At 39.1% G+C, this 19,774-nt stretch overlaps 1 protein-coding gene across 1 annotated transcript in view; it reads left to right on the top strand.

Moving 5' to 3' along the window:
* The window catches only part of LOC117411280 (WD repeat-containing protein 64-like), a 59,221-nt gene that overhangs the window by 12,670 nt on the left and 26,777 nt on the right, over positions 1-19,774 (top strand). The window contains exons 7-11 of the mRNA XM_059025928.1: positions 616-726; positions 4,199-4,407; positions 4,561-4,701; positions 12,353-12,432; positions 14,019-14,158. Of these exons, the coding sequence (XP_058881911.1) occupies positions 616-726; positions 4,199-4,407; positions 4,561-4,701; positions 12,353-12,432; positions 14,019-14,158 (681 nt within the window). The remainder of the gene's footprint in view (positions 1-615; positions 727-4,198; positions 4,408-4,560; positions 4,702-12,352; positions 12,433-14,018; positions 14,159-19,774) is intronic.

The following is a 19,774-nucleotide window of genomic DNA, read 5'->3' as shown; positions in this document are numbered from 1 at the left end:
GTTGCTCAAGTGGGGGGAATAAATGTTCCAGTGTAACTGATTCCATCAAACAAATGGGCCCATTATATAATGTATACAGTAACAATAATGGTTATTATATATTCATGCATTGCTTTTTCTGTCCTCCACATTTCAGAATTGAGCCCACAATTCTAACTACTTTGAGAGACATTGTTAAAGGGTACATAAGGACCTTTTTATGTTACATGTTCCCATGTGTTACTACAACTGTTTATGTAAGGTGTGTTTTTTAATTTTTCTTTTTTTTTTTTTTTACATTTTGACCACTTTTTTAAACTTTTAAATTGCATTCCCTGCCTCAAGATGGCTTCCCATGTACCTGCATGGACCTCTCAGAGCAACATTTCCCATCATCCTCCTGTGGGAACATGTAACACAATAAAATAAAAAGGTCCTTATGTACCCTTTAAGTTGACTTCTGGAAAATGATTTACCATACTTATCTGATATTTATAGTTCAGTTCAGTTCATCTTAAAAGGTTTCGGGAATAGTGACTATAATAGTCTAACAAAAGTATTTTATACATTCTGTATAAACACTGCAGGCCTAGCTTTAGATCTTGCACTAATTAGACAATTCTGCATGTATTTTAGGAAGCTCTGTGGGTTACTGGATGCGACTATCTTGCGAATTTGAAGCGTGTTGTTATTGTGATGGATAGAAGCATTGGCATTTGGGATTATAGACAACAAAAACAGTGCCAGGTGAGATAGTTATTTTACTCAGCATTCTTGATTGTATTACATGTTTAAATATCGTATCAAAGTTTACCATTAGCACAGTATGCTTTTACCATAGTTTATTGTTGATTTAACCATTAACTGCAATACTTCTCTATTCTTTACAATGCTTGTGTATGCTTTACCATACTTTTTAATTCAATTAAAAAATCTCAGCTCAGAGGCACACTATGCCATACACCAAAGGTGCTCAAACAAACTTTTATCACAGGCCGCATATCCCAAAAACTAGTTTAACCTAATGTGTATAGCGGGCCGCACATTACTAAAGAATAATCTGAGATTAACCCTTTGCTGCAATATACATAGGCATGTATATATATATATATATATATATATATATATATATATATATATATATATATATATATATACAGTACTGTGCAAAAGTTTTAGGCAGGTGTGAAAAAATGCTGTAAAGTAAGAATGCTTTCAAAAATAGACATGTTAATAGATTATATTTATCAATTAACTAAATGCAAAGTGAGTGAACGGAAGAAAAATCTAAATCAAATCTATATTTGATGTGACCACCCTTTGCCTTCAAAACAGCATCAATTCTTCTAGGTACACTTGCACAAAGTCAGGGATTTTGTAGGCATATAGTCAGGTGTATGATTAAACAATTATACCAAACAGGTGCTAATGATCATCAATTCAATATGTAGGTTGAAACACAATCATTAACTGAAACAGAAACAGCTGTGTAGGAGGAATAAAACTGGGTGAGGAACAGCCAAACTCAGCTAACAAGGTGAGGTTGCTGAAGACAGTTTACTGTCAAAAGTCATACACCATGGCAAGACTGAGCACAGCAACAAGACACAAGGTAGTTATACTGCATCAGCAAGGTCTCTCCCAGGCAGACATTTCAAGGCAGACAGGGGTTTCCAGATGTGCTGTCCAAGCTCTTTTGAAGAAGCACAAAGAAACGGGCAACGTTGAGGACTGTAGACGCAGTGGTCGGCCAAGGAAACTCACTGCAGCAGATGAAAGACACATCTTGCTTTCTTCCCTTCGCAATCGGAAGATGTCCAGCAGTGCCATCAGCTCAGAATTGGCAGAAAACAGTGGGACCCTGGTACACCCATCTACTGTCCGGAGAAGTCTGGTCAGAAGTGGCCTTCATGGAAGACTTGCGGCCAAAAAGCCATACCTCCGACATGGAAACAAGGCCAAGCGACTCAACTATGCATGAAAACACAGGAACAGGGGTGCAGAAAAATGGCAGCAGGTGCTCTGGACTGATGAGTCAAAATTTGAAATATTTGGCTGTTGCAGAAGGCAGTTTGTTCGCCGAAGGGCTGGAGAGTGGTACACGAATGAGTGTCTGCAGGCAACAGTGAAGCATGGTGGAGGTTCCTTGCAAGTTTGGGGCTGCATTTCTGCAAATGGAGTTGGGGATTTGGTCAGAATTAATGGTCTCCTCAATGCTGAGAAGTACAGGCAGATACTTATCCATCATGCAATACCATCAGGGAGGCATCTGATTGGCCCCAAATTTATTTTGCAGCATGACAACGACCCCAAACATACAGCGAAAGTCATTAAGAACTATCTTCAGCGTAAAGAAGAACAAGGAGTCCTGGAAGTGATGGTATGGCCCCCACAGAGCCCTGATCTCAACATCATCGAGTCTGTCATGGATTACATGAAGAGAGAGAAGCAACTGAGGCTGCCTAAATCCACAGAAGATCTGTGGTTAGTTCTCCAAGATGTTTGGGCCAACCTACCTGCCGAGTTCCTTCAAAAACTGTGTGCAAGTGTACCTAGAAGAATTGATGCTGTTTTGAAGGCAAAGGGTGGTCACACCAAATATTGATTTGATGTAGATTTTTCATCTGTTCACTCACTTTGCATTTTGTTAATTGATAAATATAAACTATTAACATGTCTATTTTTGAAAGCATTCTTACTTTGCAGCATTTTTTCACACCTGCCTAAAACTTTTGCACAGTACTGTATATATATATATATATATATATATATATATATATATATATATATATATATATATAACACACATACATATGTACTGCACAGTACACATCTGTGAACGTGTGGGTTGCAGTGTGTAGGTGTAGGGGTGATGCAGGTGCTCCAGACAACGACAAACACAAAATTCATGGTTCAAGTTCTTTTTATTTTTCTTTTGTGGTCTCCTTGACCGTTTAAATAATAATGCTGGCTCTACCCACACAGCACATATACAGACATGTCTCCGGACAGTGCATGCTCTGGTTGCAGGTGCAGTGCTTGAAACAGTGGTGCTTGCTTGTGTACAGGTGCAGTGAAGTCCAGGTTTATTACTGGCTTGAAGCGGCAGCTCCCAGATTTGTATTAGCCGTCTGTCAAAGACAAACGTACACAGTTATGAAAAACAAACAAAACACTTCACTCGCGATTTCACAGTCCTCGTTTCCTCCCATTAACCGCAACAAAGGAACCGATTACGGCATCACGTCCCCCTAAAGTACCCTCAGCCCCGCCCCCTCCGATAGCTAGTTCAATCACGGCTCCTCCAATTCATGACTGAAACTTCACTCACCATACTAGGGTGAGGACTCCTGGTACCGTAACGCCGTCCCCTTCCTGAATGGCCGGCTTCCAACTGCCCCTGGAATGAACTGCCCAACCATTCAGTACGAGGCACACAGTTCCTGTTGTACAGTGCCCTCACAGGTCGAGAGGGAGATTGGTGATTTGGATTAATTCGCTCTCTGTCACAACATCACAAATAAAAATATACAAAACAATTAAACACAAAGCATTAATATTGTACTGTTATACCATATACACACGTATTGCACAATAATACAAAGCAAATTAAATATCTACTTGCTGAAGCGGTTTTTATTTTAGCAGATGAGTTGTTCAGTTGTAGCAGGCAGCAATGTAGCAAAAGTCACAGGGCAGTGACGTCACTTCCCTAGCAACAAGCCTCCTATGTTGGGAATGGGTTCTTTCAATGCAGCGGGTTTGTGCATTTGAGAAAGGAGAGAAAGACTCATAAAATTAGTTGGAGACAAGCTGATGAGAAACAGTTACCCTCTGCAGTCCAAAATAAAATGGTGTGCTGCTTTTTAAGGGAAAAAATTAGAAAAAGCAAGTCAACAAAGTTAAAAAAAATCCTTATATATTCAGAAGTGAAATGGAATTAATATACTGGGCCGCAGTCAGACTAAAAACGGGCCGCATGCGGCCCACGGGCCACGGGTTGCATGTCCCTGCCATACACTTTCAGAGAACAGAATTTGCTGCATAATACAATCTCCATCATCCTGAAGGAATAGTAATTATGTGCTGTCCTGTCTGTCAATGGTGTCCAAACACCCTATTGACAATGTTATAGCATATGTTTCTTATTGTTTGTCTAACCTCATCAGATTCGGTTGTTTTATTGTTATGAATTTATTTTTTTCCCTTTCTTTTGTAGGCAAACCTTTTTACCATAAAACCACTGGACAACCCCCTTCTTTGTGTTTGCACCGTGACTCCCTCCGAGCATCTTCTTTCAGATTCCATTCTTATCGGTGACAACGCCGGGTTCGTAAACCTGGTCACTATATCAAACAGTGATTTAAGCTCCAAAAAATCCGAAGAGAAAGGCCAAGCACAGACGCTGAACCACATAGGACTGAGACAGTAAGTAGGGACATTTCTGTATTTTTTTTACTCTCGCTGTAATTATCAGTAAATGGGAGGCCGTATCTCATAATTAATCCCTGTGTTCTGGAAGTTTGTCTTAAAAAAAATTACAAAGATTAATTTCAGCATGTTTCTCTGTATTCCCCACAGCCCTGTTGTAAGAAGAAAGCTGCATAATGACTGGGTACTTAAAGTAGCTTTTTTCCCTGAGCTCAATGCCTTTGGGTCCTGTTCTCTTGACAGTGATCATTCATTCGTCCTGGAAGAACTGCAACGACTGGAAGACAATCAGTAAGTTTCTAAGAGTGAACCAGTGTCTGTTTAGCTGATAAAACAGGAATTGTTGCTTTAACCTTTTACCACTTAATATTGCTGATGTGGAACGTGATGTTACTATAGGGCCAAATGCCAGCAATCCACTGTTGTGCTTTTTACAATGCACTGGTATTTTTTCACTGGTATGTTTTAAGTACAATATCTAGCATACAATTACTGTATACCTCATAAATAAGGTTCACTTAAGAGGCCATTATCCTGTTACGTAGATAGAGTGGAGGTGAGGTTAGGCACATTTATGTGAATCATACTTTCATAATGTAGAGCTTTGCATACAGTCAGTTTTAGATAACTGCTCATCCAGTTATGATGACTATTGAAAAGGGGATTCTTTAGCAAAACCTCTTAAGATTATCAACTTTTTACGAGTATGTGGAGGTATATGGTGGTGCCATGTCTGTTTGTCCATCAAATTCCTGACGAGCTGAGTGCCATCGACATGCTGGTTTATATGTTTGGCATCCTCTTCATGACAAGGATACTGGCACCCTCATATTCAGTGTAAAATGGGACTGTAAAACCTTTCTTCCTGGAATTATGCAGCTGTACTTTGTTTCCTGTGGAGTGCTTATATTTACATAACTGTTTATTCATCAGTTTAAAAAAAGAACAGGACACTGTACTTGGTACAGTATGTTTATAAACAATATGTATGTGATGTTTATTGATTAACTCCATTGGTATATACAACCAATATACCAGGTTTTATTGTGCTGCGGAGATATGTTTAAGAGGAGAAAGTGTTATCTATCCATTGCAGAACAATGCATATTTTGTGCCTACATGCCAAATACGTCTTGACGGTTTGTGGGTGCTGCTGTATTTCAAATGTATGCAAATTAAATGTTTTCTAATCTGAAAAGTAAAACAAACTGAAGATTCTACATTGTCATTCGTTTGAAATGTGCATATCTATAGCAGTTACCATATGAATAGGTATGTGAATACAATAGAACATCTTTAGGCAGTTCTAAGCTATGGGAGATTTAGAATTGTGTGTTATCAATAGAGGTATTTTAGTGAATCTCTGTTTCACATCTCTCCTGATTTGTTTGTTGTTTTTGGTTTTTTTGTGTGTATAAAGAGGTGGTAAAAACTAAATATGAGTTAATTAAAATGGTAAGTTTTCTACTGTTCCAGTTCCAGTACAATACATTACAATAATCATATTCTAACTAAATTAAAGGCAGCAGCCAATTGCCTTTAAAAAAAACAAAAAAAAAAGTATTCTGCTTCTGACTTTGGTACAGGGTGTGTTTACTGTACATGCAATCTAAAAATGCAAGCAACACTGTTGCTCTCTTAATTGAATGCAATTTACCTAATGTAGACTGGAGCCTCTAAAACTGACACCTCAGACATTCAGATATCTATAGTTAGGTACTGAGCATACCAATGGATTATGCCAGTTGCATTACATTAGTGCTGACATGGTTAAGAAAGATTTCTTAAAGATTTGTTGAAGTTATCTGGGAAACGTTGTCAGGAGTATCATAAATTATTCAGAGGCTTTCGTCTTAAGAAGCAAGATGTCTCCAACCTCCTAAACATTGGAGAAAAGAAATCGTGCAGGTTTTATAAATGCTTGCGAGTTCTGCTGCTGTTCCCTGCTGATTTGTCATTACAGCCCATGTCTCTCTGTAATGTGTTCATTATTTTAATGGCTAGGATTGCAAATGTCAGGCTTACCTGCCTAGGAACATTCAATTCCAACCAGTCCATCCGCCAGCAGTCTACCCTGTGGGCTGTAACAGCTATAATGAAATTAAGTTTGTAACCCGCTGACATTTAGATGTTGAACTGGGGTTGGAGCTGCCCATGCGCTCTGTTATGTAAGAACAATTCTATAATTGATAGTTTAGAGTTTATCTAGGTAGATTAGTTCTCTTATAAAAATATGTAATTGACGTGTTACAAGATTGAGGATTTACAATAAACACACATTCTAGACACAAGGAATGTTTAATCAATAGTAGTATTTTATTAAGTGCACAGATATTAAACAGAAATCACAAAAGTCAGAAAGTCAGTCTCTTAGTTTTCTAAGCATAAAACAAGTCAAAGCTCTCACCTTGCATTAAAGCAGCTAGTAGGACCAGTGAATTATGACACTGTTTATACTCACACACACACACAGCAGCAGGCTGTGACGTAGCTAGTAGTTTGCTAATACACACGCACACGCACACACACAAGCACACGCACGCACACACGCACGCACGCACGCACACACACACACACAACCTAAACTGAAATGGTGCAGACAATTTAAGAATAAATCACACTAAGCTTACTAATAATATATTGTTTTAACAATTTAGCAAGTTTACTTTAAACTAAATTATTCATACAACAATATGAGTTAGAATACTTATAGTTAACTTCATCAAGTTTCACAAAAAAGTTATTTCACACGCAAGGTGTGCAAACTAAACAAGTAATAGTTCAATTCTATGTGAATGTGTTACAGTTAGTTAATTTAGTTCCATGAGAGGAAAATGCAACTGGAATTATGCTCAACGGTTCCTTGAAGCTTAGGCTCTTGGTCGGCTGGTTTGGAACTCAGTCTGTTGAAGTGTCCAGTAAAGGCTCTCCTCTCAGCAATGAAGCCTTCAGCCCCCGATAAAATCAACAAACTCAGCAACAAAGTCTTCAATTCCCCAATAGGATCAAGAAACAGTTGCCACAAAGTCTTCAATCCCAGATAGGATCAACAAACAGTGCTCGTATGCTCTGTCGTCTTCGCTGAATCTTTAGCTACGCAGGTAGCTGGACACAGTCTCTTTTGGATACTGTGGCTTAGGTACAGCAGACTCAGTTTGTCTGATAAAAGTCTTTGTAAGTTTAACGGACGTCCTCCCGCGGGGACTCAGTCTCTTTGCCTTTGGTCGTTTACTCGAATGCAGCTTGCCTTCTCTTTCTGGGTCCTGTTCTCAGTCAGAGTCCTGGAGTTGTGGCTTTGCTTAGCAGAGTGACAGCACCTTGTTTAGCAATCGATGCGGAGCACAAAATATTTAGTTTTGCTTGAATGTTTAAGTAGCTCTCTGCATGAGGTCATTTCTGTATCTTGCTTCTTAAAACTCACAGTCCTCTGGTGTTTAATGTCCTTTTCCGCTCTGGGCATAGAGTCTTCCATGCGTCAACCCGCTTGTTGTTGCAGTTGTGAATTATCTGCACATGTCAACTGTCCTTTCAGCCTAATCCAGTCCAAATGCCACCTAACCCTGGTCCCGTAGTTCATTGGTCATACAGTTTAGTATGTCTGCTGGGAAAGGGGACCTTTTTTTCAAGACACAGAGATTTCATTACTTAGTCCAGTTAGTCTAATACACTTCCAGGTATTTATATCGCGTTTCAGGGAATATGCACCACAGTGAAGTGGTTGATTATTGACTGATTATTAATTAATAGTTAATCAGCTGTATGCTTTAAATAATGGACACCTTTTAAAGTAGACCTTAATTGTGCTACTGTATCTATCAATCTGCCTGTCTGTCAGTCTCTGTGTGTCAGTCTGTACTTATTTAAAGGTGCACACTATGCACCATAATTACAATTTTCATCCTAGCCTCTGTCTCATCTTTTAAATTTACTTTCATATTACCAAGGTTAAGGAATTTATAATTTTACTAGTACAGCCAATTTTATTTTAAATACCTGCAGCATAGCGTCCCGGGCAAGGCAAGTCTGTGCCCTTTGAAATATGAGACTGTGGCAAGGTGCCCGCCCTTTTATTATTATTATTATTATTATTATTATTATTATTATTAATTATTATTATTATTATTATTATTATAAATGGTATCTGTGTGTGGACAGACGAAAGCCGTCTGATATTATTATTTATTATTTGAGACCGGCAAAACAATGTGGTTGGCATGGATGGGGTTGAATCCCCCATCCTAAGTAGCTCGTGAGAATGTGGCTGGAGCCTTAATAAGGTAATTATTTAATGGGTAATTAAGGCTCCAGCCACAGTATAAAAGACCCACTCTGGGCTCAGAGTGGAGGAGAGTATTAGAGAGAGTTAAGGAAGTAAGAGTGAATGCTACCAGCCATTGAACAAGGTGCTTGTTTTTATAGTAAGAATTATTTGTTAGTGTTTATTTTTACTTTGGCCAGTGTGCCCTTTATTTTGTGTTTTGTATAAACTGTTTGTTTATTTTTGCCATAGCGTTTCAGTTTCACCCGTTACATCCTGTGTTTTTGGTTTTCATTTCCTGGTCTGACATCATCATTGCAGCCCTCACTATCACAGAGACCCAGACACAGAACTGCAGGCTTAGTGCTTTTAATAAATCACAAATAACAAAACAAACAAAACACAGGAACAAAACAAAGGTTTGAAAGCTATGGCTTTCTGCTTCACTTTTTCTCTCCACTCTGTTGTCAAATCCTGGTTCCAGGTTGAGGGATCCAACTCCCAGGCGCTGGACTGTGGCACAAGGGTGGTGGTCGTGGGCTGTGGTGGAGGTGGTCTCAACTCCTCCTCCTCTTTCATTTCCGTATGAGGGAGCAGCAACTCTTTCCCCTCTGACTGTGGAGATGGAAGCGGCAACTCCAGTTTCGGCGCAAACAGCTCTGGTTCTGGTGCTGGCAGCTCCCGTTCCGGCACTGGCAGCTCCCGTTCCGGCGCTGGCAGCTCTGGCTCCGGCGGTGGCCTTCAACTCTGGGTGATGGGAGATACAGACCTCCCAGCCCTCCAAAGTTGTCATCAAGGCACAAAAGCGCTATTGCCTAATCCTGGTTTGTTTCTGGGGGAGCAGACTATAAAAGGGGCAGTGACACCCGCTCTTCCCTTTCTGCAAGACGCTCAGCAACCTCTGTAGCAGTTGCTCCATTTTCTTTTTTTTTTTCTTCACCTGCAGTTCCTGGCAAGGCAGATCTGCACCTTTTTGAAATATAAGACCCAGACACAGAATTGCAGTTTAAATGCTTTTTGCACACTTTTAATAAATCACAAATAACAAAACAAACAAAACAAATGTTTGAACAAAATTCTACAAATAAAATACCACACCCAAGCTATGGCTTTCTATCTCTCTCCTAACACCCTCTTCTCCTCTTCTCCTCCTCTCCTCCTCTCCTCTCCCCTCCTCTCCTCCTCTCCCCTCCTCTCCTCCCCTCCTCTCCTCCTCCTCTCCTCCTCTCCTCTCCTCTCCTCCTCTCCTCCTCCTCCTCCTCCTCCTCCTCCTACTCCTCCTCCTCCTCCTCCTCTCCTCCTCTCCTCTGCTTCTCTCCATAAACAAACCTCTTGTGTTTCCTTTTATACCATGTGGCCAGGGGCTTGATTGATTCAATCAATCAGCCAATCACCACCTGGCCACACTGCACACTTTTCCATTCACTCTCAATCAAATAATGAATCATTCAATCTAACAGTCAAACCATGTGGCGGTGCAAATGATGGCCATCTTGGTTACAGGCTGTCCCTTCACCAAGATGGCCACCATCCACCAAACTCTGTCTCACAGACACACACACTCTGTGCACCCCCATGTGCAGAGCCCATGCTCTGTCACACTACCATTAAGAATAACTGTAAACAGTTTAGAATGACACATAGCCTAAATATGTGTGTATGTTGGTGTATTCTGGATATACAGGGGTTTGTATTATTATTTTTTTGTTCTTCCAGAGGTGACTTGTGAATTCAGTTTGGGCTTTGTGGCACCAGGAAGCTTGTCGTTACAATACTTTGAACAAAAAAATAAAATGTTGCCGCGTTTGGATCATACTTCCCTTTGCAGATTGTTCCCTAGAAGCATACAATATGTAAACAGAAGGGTCCTGTGGAGTCAATGGGCTGTACCCAGTTGCTGGGATGATTTGGTGACAACAAAGCTGAGGAAGCTGTTAAACTAAAATTGCCACAGTACACGACAATGAGGCCTTTGTAGTACAACTTCAAATAAATGACACAGTAGTTCTGTATAAATGAAACTCAGTTGTATTGTTGGCTTTTTGGAGAAGTTGCTTTTGTACAGTATCTCAGATTTTTTAAGAGATGAATGAGTTGTGCACATATTTGCATTTATAAACACATTTCATAGGAAAGTATTACAGATAGACCTACACTGAGAAAAATAACTAGAGCTCTTCTTTCTGTACTCTCCAGTGTGCTGAGTGAAGGAAACTTGTACTAACAACTGACAAAAGTGACATCTCTGGAGGCTGTACCTTTAAAAAAGCAAAGCACAATATTTTTACTTGGTTATTTAGCTTTGTAAAAAATGATAATAATTTTGGACAGCCCCTAAAGCTAAGTTATGATGGCTGTTTGTTTGTTTGTACTTATGTATTTTGTTAGTACAGTAGTCTCCGGCTAAGAGAACACCCTTCGGGAAGCAAGCAAAGTGTTCTTACAGCTGAAGTGTTCTCTGACGGAGTTAGCCACCAGACACTAGGTGATGTTACCATGATCAATTAAGTCAACAAGATCACCAAAAGTAGTTTATTACACAGAAAGCAGGAGTCTAACAGCATCACAGTACAGTGAACACAAAGCACTGGGTGACCCTCAACAGCGCTGAAGATCACAAAGGATTTCTGCATTACAGTTCTTACTTATACAAGCAGCAAAACAAGCATTCATTAACATACAGCCACCAACATCCCAGACTTACCCAATAACAGCTAACTAATTTGTATTATTCTAAACTATTTTTATTACCCTATACTAGCCTTTTAAACCAGTTCTAACTGATTCTAGTTTTGAGCAACTTAAATCATAGCTAATATATTTTTAAATCAGTTCTAGCTGATTGTTTATGATGTCACACACACACACACACACACACACACACACACACACACAACCGCCCTCAGGTTCAGGCTGCTGCCGAGTAATTTGTATGCACTCATTTCACCTACAGACACAATATGAATTGATAAATAAATAAATACGTATGTATTACTTATCATGACACGTGACGTGCATCAACATATGAAATGAACTGAATAAGTAAAAGCAAAACAATACTATGTGTAGCAAGAGAAACCGCAGCACATTTTGCCGTTTGTTTACATGCCATTTTGTAGCGATGAGGTGAACTCGTGGAAATCAGAATACAAAACAATTCAAGGCTATGACGTTGATTCTGGAAAGATTTAATAAACCAATCAGTGACCCTCAAGACACTCTCGCGATGACAAGTTGCTTTTTTTTTATTTTTGCTATCGGTGCCAAGAAGGTGTGTTTTAAGTGAAGTTCCTGTTCCTTTAGCTGGAGCATTTACAATGGGAAAAATCAGTTTCACCACAAAGGTGTTCCCTTAGGCGAAGTGTTCTCTTAGGAGGTGTTCCTATACGTGGAGACTACTGTAATTTATAAACATGTGCTAAACAGATGACTATTAAGTAAGTGCTATAATGTAAAGTAAGTATGAAAATGAAAACACAGAAGCTTTACTCTTGTATTTCTTGATGTATTCTAATGTTGTGTTGTAACTTTCCATTTCAGGCAAAGAGAAATAAGGTATTTAGAAAACAAATGCCTTAAACTGGAGGAGCTGTAATATTGAGACCTCTGTATTTCAGATCAACCATAAATAGAATAAGAAAATTATATATAAAAAAAGAATGTTGTGTTTTTCATTCATTGTAGAGAAGTGAGGGAGATCTCAGTCCCAAGAGGAGTGAATACTTTTGCCTACTGTGTCAAAGCTAATCTCATTGCTACAGGGGGTGAGTTAATCATTCAGTTTGCCTGGAGTTCTTGGGCATTGGTCCGGTATTATCAAGTTTGCAGTTTCCAGGCTGTTTCAGTGCTCCTGGAAACATCACCAGCCAGGGAAGAGATTGTGTCTAAAACATGTGGGGATGAGGCATCCCAGACTCCTATTAGCACTAATGTTGGACTTTCCAATGTTACTTTAGGTAAAACCATTCCATTTATATGGTCATTTAACCATGAACATTGAGATGGAAGCCTCAAGTTCTGGCAAAAGGACCAACAGCAGAGATATTCTCATAGATCAACTGCAGTCCACTTTATTTGCGATCATCCTTTTGAAATTCTGTATTGCCTCCTGAGAGACTGCTTTGCTTCCTCTCTAAGCCATGTCCGGTTGGTTCTATGCAAAGTGACATGCTCTATTGCTTTGCAACCCTTACAGCTTCCTCTTTCATCTGAACGTACATGTGCATGTCATCTTGCTGCTGTAATATTTATTCAATCACGTATATGTGTATATGTACAGCTATGGCTAAACATTCTGCATTGCCTAGAATTTTAGGATTGAAACATAACTACATGAACATTATTTAGATATTTTATTTAACCTCATGTTATCAAAGAAACTACAAAATGATATTGCAAAATATCATACTTGTACTACTATTATACCAGAAACTATAATAGTAGTACAAGTATTTCATTTTAGATTTTGAAATGTTGCATTTTTCAATTTTTGGCAGTTTGTCGTTAAGAATATGGAAAACTACAAAGCAGTATGTAAGTTAACATGTTAACGTATCATTATTCAAGTTGTTAATTCTATATGGTGATGCAAATCTTTTGGCCATAGCTGTAGATATGTTGACGTAAACTTCAGGCTCATGACAGCAGCAGACACACTGGGGACGAGGTGAGCTGGGAGACCTGGTTCTTTAACTTGATCTTATTGTATTACTTGTATTGTAACACTTGAAATGTATTTGCTTACGATTGTAAGTCGCACTGGATAAGGGCGTCTGCTAAGAAATAAATAATAATAATAATAATAATAATAACTGAGCAGACTGCTCTTCCTCCTGTTGCCTCTGCTCTTCCACTTGGTCATCACCATATCACCCTACTAAAACCCTCATTGTCAGGCCTATAGTCTGCCCTAGTGATATTAATACATTGTACAAAACCTCTGTTTGTATTCGGCTGCACTAATTTTATACTTACTGTATCTGCAGACTGATACTTTTCTTCCTCTCAGCTATATAAAATCATGTTAATGACTAGATTTATCATTATTATTATTATTTATTTATTAGCAGACGTCCTTACCCAGGGCGACTTACAATTGTTACAAGATATCACATTATTTTTACACATTATTTTTACATACAATTACCCATTTATACAGTTGGGTTTTTACTGGAGCAATCTAGGTAAAGTACCTTGCTCAAGGGTACAGCAGCAGTGTCCCCCACCTGGGATTGAACCCACGACCCTCCGGTCAAGAGTCCAGAGCCCTAACTACTACTACTACTACTACTACTACTACTACTACTACTACTACTAATAATAATAATAATAATAATAATCTGTCTTGCAGGGTCTGATAAAATTATCCGGGTTTGGCACCCAACCATGTTCAGTAAGCCGATGGGAAAGCTTTTTGGCCACTTGTTCACGATCACCCACATTGCTGCAAATGAAAAGGACCAGCACATCATTAGCCTTTGCAGTGCCAGGGTACGACCGCTGTCCATTTTTACACTAAGAGTTGCAACAGTATAAAGAGAAACAAGTATTTTTTCCCAAAGACTTACTGCACCGTACATATCATGTTTTATTTCTATAAGCACACAAGATAATAACTCACTTCATGTCACTGAAAATCAACCTTGATTGAATGTATTATTGTACCAGCCACACTACAATACATGTATTATAATTACTGTTGTGGGGATATGTGTATTATGTAAACAGGAAAACAAGGAGGCAACATTTCTATTTTAAGTGTCCACTGCTTTTGTAATAAGTGGCACTACCTCCTAACTAGACTTGGTAGCAGTAAGAAAAGGTGACACTTTTGATGCAACGATGGTCATTCCTCAGTAGACAGCACTGAGCAAAGTGTGTGTGTGTTCAGATGCAATTCAATAGCTAATATACTAATTACACTTAATTTTTTGCACCCAGTCTGTTGTTTGTTACGTCCCACAGTGGCCCTGCGTGAAGCCCCTGCAGGGACCAAGCAACTTGAGTTGGCTGACTTGTGCTCTCCTCACAGGTTGCTTAGCTCCTGCTGGAGTTAAAATTAAAGTTTCGTTTTTGTAAACAATATTATTTTCTGAACTGTAATTGTTTTATTTCTGTTTTCTGCGAGAAAATGTCTTTCTCTTGTGTGTTTTTCTGTCTTTTTTTACAGAGACACAAGCACAACTGCTGGGCTCAGCAGCTCTGCATTAACCGAGATATGCGCTTTGGATGAGATTGCTCGCAGTCTCTCCCACAGTATCTTGTTGCCATCTTGGTCACTGCACCATTACGAACGCTGTTAGTGTCTCGCCCCTATATTTATATGTGCACTGTTTATTATTATTTGTATTATTGTTTGCGCCGCGTATTTGTTATTGTTTTTATATTTTAAAAATCTCGTGAGGATGCATGGCTGATCAGCTACTGATTTATTTAATTAGCTGACAGTCACGCATCCTTACTAAACTCGTGCAGACTGTGGCCGAGGGGTAATAAGATAATTAACAGCTAGTTAACCCCTCAGCCAGAGTATAAGAACCTGCAGCTGTCCGTGCTGCGGGTTGAGTGTACAGAGGAGAGTACGGGGAGCGGAGAGAGCGAGGAGAGAGAAACTACATTTAAAAAATCAACTGCTAAGTATCGTGCTGGTGCTAAAACCAGCACGCTTATTTGTTTCTATATGTTTGGCCAACGCGCCTTTTTGTTTTGTGTTTTGTTCTGTTTAAATCTTTTGGTTTGTTTAGTTAATAAAACGCTGAGCGCCGTTGCGTTCAACTTCACCCGCCCATCCATTGTTTTGTTTCTGGTACTTCCTGGTCCGTGACCTCACCATACACACGCCACTCAACAGCTGCTCGACCACAGGGCTCTAACAAGCAGACATCCCTCAGTCTCGTATTCGTACTGACTGTGGCTTTAACAGAGGCAAAGACCTCAGGCCAAGTCACAAGCCCAGCAGCAGCCCTAGGAGCTTCCTGACACAAGCCCAAGGCCCCATTTTCAGGGAGCCACTTGGAGTGTTGGCGTCAGTGCACCACGGACATCTGGGTGGTTATTATTGTTCAGACCTGCTATTCTCTGCAATTCAGGTACGGTCCCCCTCACTTTCAGGGCGTGACTACAACATTAGTCACGGACCTGCGAGATCCTGCAGAATTGTCTCAGGAGGTTACAGCTCTGCTACAAAAATGGGCTGCTCCTAGTAGCCCCTTATTGGCCCAAAAGACCCTGATGCAACCCAATTTTTGCAGGACCTTTTTGACAAGGGACATCAAAGGTCCTCCACATCAAAGGTCTGTCTTGCAGCCATTTTGGCTTGCTATGTCAAAATTGACTCGGACATTTTGTACTTGTAAGGGAACGTTTGGTTATTATCATAACTCTGGTTCCCTGAAATAGAAATGTAACCAGTAACCTTTAAGGTTGCTGCATCCATGATTGAAGCAGGCTTGAAAAAAAAATGACGCTGAGGTCTATGACCCTGTGTTTTTATTTCCTTGGGGGCGGGCCATGACTGCGTTACATGTTTGGTCGAGCAACTTTGATACGTCTTATACTGATTTCGAATCTCAAGGAGGTAAATACCCATGCGGTAATGGTTACATTTCTATTTCAGGGAACCAGGGTTATGATAACGTTTTAGTTTGATCACAACAGGTTTTTATTTAACAAGTTTTATTCCATTTAATTAATACCGTACGACATTAAAACGTTATTCTTATTAGTCGTCGTCTTCTTCTTCTTCTTCTTCTTCTTTTTCTTTAGTAATTTAGCAGACAAGGGCTTTTTTAGTTGTTAATATTGCCTGTGCGTATAGGTGAAAAAATGGATTGTAAAGCCTTTAAATAGCGCACCTTTAACATAGGGAACGTTTACGTAAAGGTTCTTATGCTTCTGACACTGTGACAAAGGACGGTAGCAAAGTAATTCTCTAATATATAATGCAATTCCGTACAATTGTTTAATGCGCTTTACAAGAAGCTTCTCAAGGTGCTATACATGCTTTTCACATCAATGCTAAGCCTTAGTTAAAGGAAAACATGAGGTCACGAATGTCCTTGGGAACAGAATTACACAGTTGTAGAGCTGATGACATGGTTTTCTAAAGTTATCAAAATTACATGTTTTTGTTTATTCATTTAGCAAACAAAAGCACGCTATATAGAGTGGAAAGTGGTCGTTCTCCCAGCAAAAATGATGCTAATACATTCAGAGAATCTGCAACAACATTGGCAGGTCCAATCTATATGGGTTGGAATGAGGGTTTATTCACACTCAGTTGTACCCTTGGCAACATGATGCTTGTCTTTATTTTTAGATAAATGTATGTATTTTTTAATACAGTTTAATTGGTTCCAGGGGCAAGCCAGCTGTGAATGATATGCTGGCTCTTTTTCAAAAGTTTGCCACTGTAAATCTGCAGTAAAATCACCAACATCACTTGATTCATTAAAACCTTTGAAGTGGTAGATTTCATGAATATTTTATCAGAAACAAAGGCTGAGGATAGGTGTCTCTTCTAATTCAAATCCAAGCTGCAGCCCTGTTGCTATAGTAACCATCATCCCACTCAATTCCCCTAAGCCTTAGGACCACTAAAGTTTGTAAAAAAAAAAAAAAAAACCACACAGAAAAAATCATGTCCATATACACCAAACAACTAAAAGTCTTCAAACTTCAAACAGTAATGAGAGGCATGGGGGGTGGGGTTGCAGTGTTTTGCAGAGCTTTTTAACAGTTTTTGACAGATGCAGAGATGTGTTCATAGGGACAGGGGTTTAAAGGTCTGCCACAGTTTAGATCATTAAATGGTTTTATTTTGGGGGCTGTTCTACTGCTGTAATATCCATTCATCCATACAGATTAAATATCATGACATCCAAAGGGGGGGGGGGGTGGGGGGTGGAATCCAAATAAAAGTGGAAACTGTAAAAGAAAGGTATTCAAAACTATACATAATTTTTTGTCCTCACTATTCACATACAATGATTTAGTGTTGTTTTGTTGAGTGGGACTATGTGGACCTGGGTGCTTTTATAGTTTGGTGCAATTGCAGTCCTAATTACATACATTCTGCTCTAAGTAAGTCTTTCAAAACTGGTAAAAAAAAGAATGCTTGTATGTTATAGAATTAATTAACACTTCCATAGTCACCATATTCAAAAAGATACCCAAATAGTATACATTGTGTGATAATCTTACTGTAACTTGAACCAGTAATGTAGTGTAATATAAAAAAAATGATGATGCAATGCAAATGTTTGCCCATAGCTGTATACAGTACATAAGCATATCGTATTCAATGTATCTAAACAGTACAGTATCTTATTCCCACCACTGGTTAACTTATTAATAAAGGTTCCAAAGTATTAAAACAAAGAAATCTAATCTTTAAATGTGCATGTTAGTATCTGTAGTTTATATCTGGCTGTAAAAATGTGAAAAAAAGAAAAAAACGGAAGGTTACTGTTTTAATGATCTAAGTGTTTGGGGGGATTTTGATCTGCTTCTGTTTAGATCAGTTGAATAAATCAATTAAATAAATCAGAGTATCTGTATAACGCGTTCTGTTTTCAGTCTGTCTATGATTTTTATCTAGCTCTGACTGTGTGCCTTGTCACTTAATGTGAGTCATATCTGAAATATTATTTATACAATCTCAGCTGCTGTTTCAAAATGGTTCAATTTGATCCGTCTTTTATTGATTTTGAGCTGAAAGTGACAGACTGGTGTTTTGTGTTGTATCACTTTTGTGATGGATCTGAACAATGTTGTGACTTGACATAGCCTCTGGTAAATAAATCTTGTACTAATTAATACAAGCGTGTTTCTAGTTACACATTTCTTTCTTTCCATTTGTTGTTCTTGTTTACAAGCTGCGGTATAGTGGGTCACCAAGCCACAGAGTCTTGGTAAGAACAAACTGATTATTATTTTATAGAATTGTACAATATTATCTTCTGCAGGGTGAGAAAGCCTCTCTTCATTTTAATTTCTAATCAGTAACAAACATTATGCATTTGATTTTCTGACTATCCATTACATTTATTCCTAGTACCTTATTTGCACAGGGGACTTGTAGGTGCCTAATAGGACCATGGTATTCAGGCAATAAAATGAAGCATTTCCAACGTCTTATTCTCTTAACAATTATGCTTTCGAACTGGATTCAAATTAAAGCTTGCTGGTTTTTACTAATGGTATGATCCTCCTTGTGTTTACCTGTGCTGAAGTTACAGTATAAAGCGGTGTCATACGGGTCGGCTACGCGATTTCACACTACTTTTGATAAAGCAGGGTTGACCTGGGTGACAGACGCAACTACTCCACTACTCCGCTCGCTCCACTGGCTCCCGATCACCGCTCGCATCCAGTTCAAGACTCTTGTACTAGCCTACAGATGCCTTGACCAGACTGCACCCAGCTACCTCCAGACCCTCATCTCTCCCTACACCCCCACTCGACCTCTCCGCTCCGCCTCCACTAGAAGACTGGCTCTACCACCGCTACGCTCCCCTGCCTCCAGAGCCCGCTCCTTCTCCACCCTTGCTCCGCAGTGGTGGAATGACCTTCCTACAGATGTCAGGACTGCCCAGTCCCTGACCACATTCCGGCGCCTCCTTAAGACTCACCTCTTCAAACAGCACCTGTAGAACTCCTCTGTTTGTATCCTGGGACACTATCACCCTTCATGTAAATGTGCTTTATTTTGCTCTTATCTCCCCACTATTTTACTGCATTTAATCCTGTACTTCAGAATACTGTAATCTGCCAAGTGTTTAACCTGTAGTATTTTGTATTTAATCATATCCTGATGTAACTATCACTATTTAATCATATCCTGATGTAACTATCACTATTATCTGCTGTATTATTGAATTGTGGTTTGTCACACTTGAACAAAAGTTATTGTATTTCTTGCTCTTATTGTATTACTTGTATTGTAACACTTGAAATGTATTTGCTTACGATTGTAAATCGCCCTGGATAAGGGCGTCTGCTAAGAAATAAATAATAATAATAATAATAATAATAATAATAATAATAATAATAATAATAATAATAATAATAATAATAAAAGTAAATAACGCGTGTATCACCCGGAAG

Source organism: Acipenser ruthenus, chromosome 6, assembly GCF_902713425.1.
Source record: "Acipenser ruthenus chromosome 6, fAciRut3.2 maternal haplotype, whole genome shotgun sequence".
Classification (NCBI taxonomy): Eukaryota; Metazoa; Chordata; class Actinopteri; order Acipenseriformes; family Acipenseridae; genus Acipenser; species Acipenser ruthenus.
The sequence above is the reverse complement of the archived record's forward strand: the minus strand, read 5'-3'. Positions and strand labels throughout refer to the sequence as shown.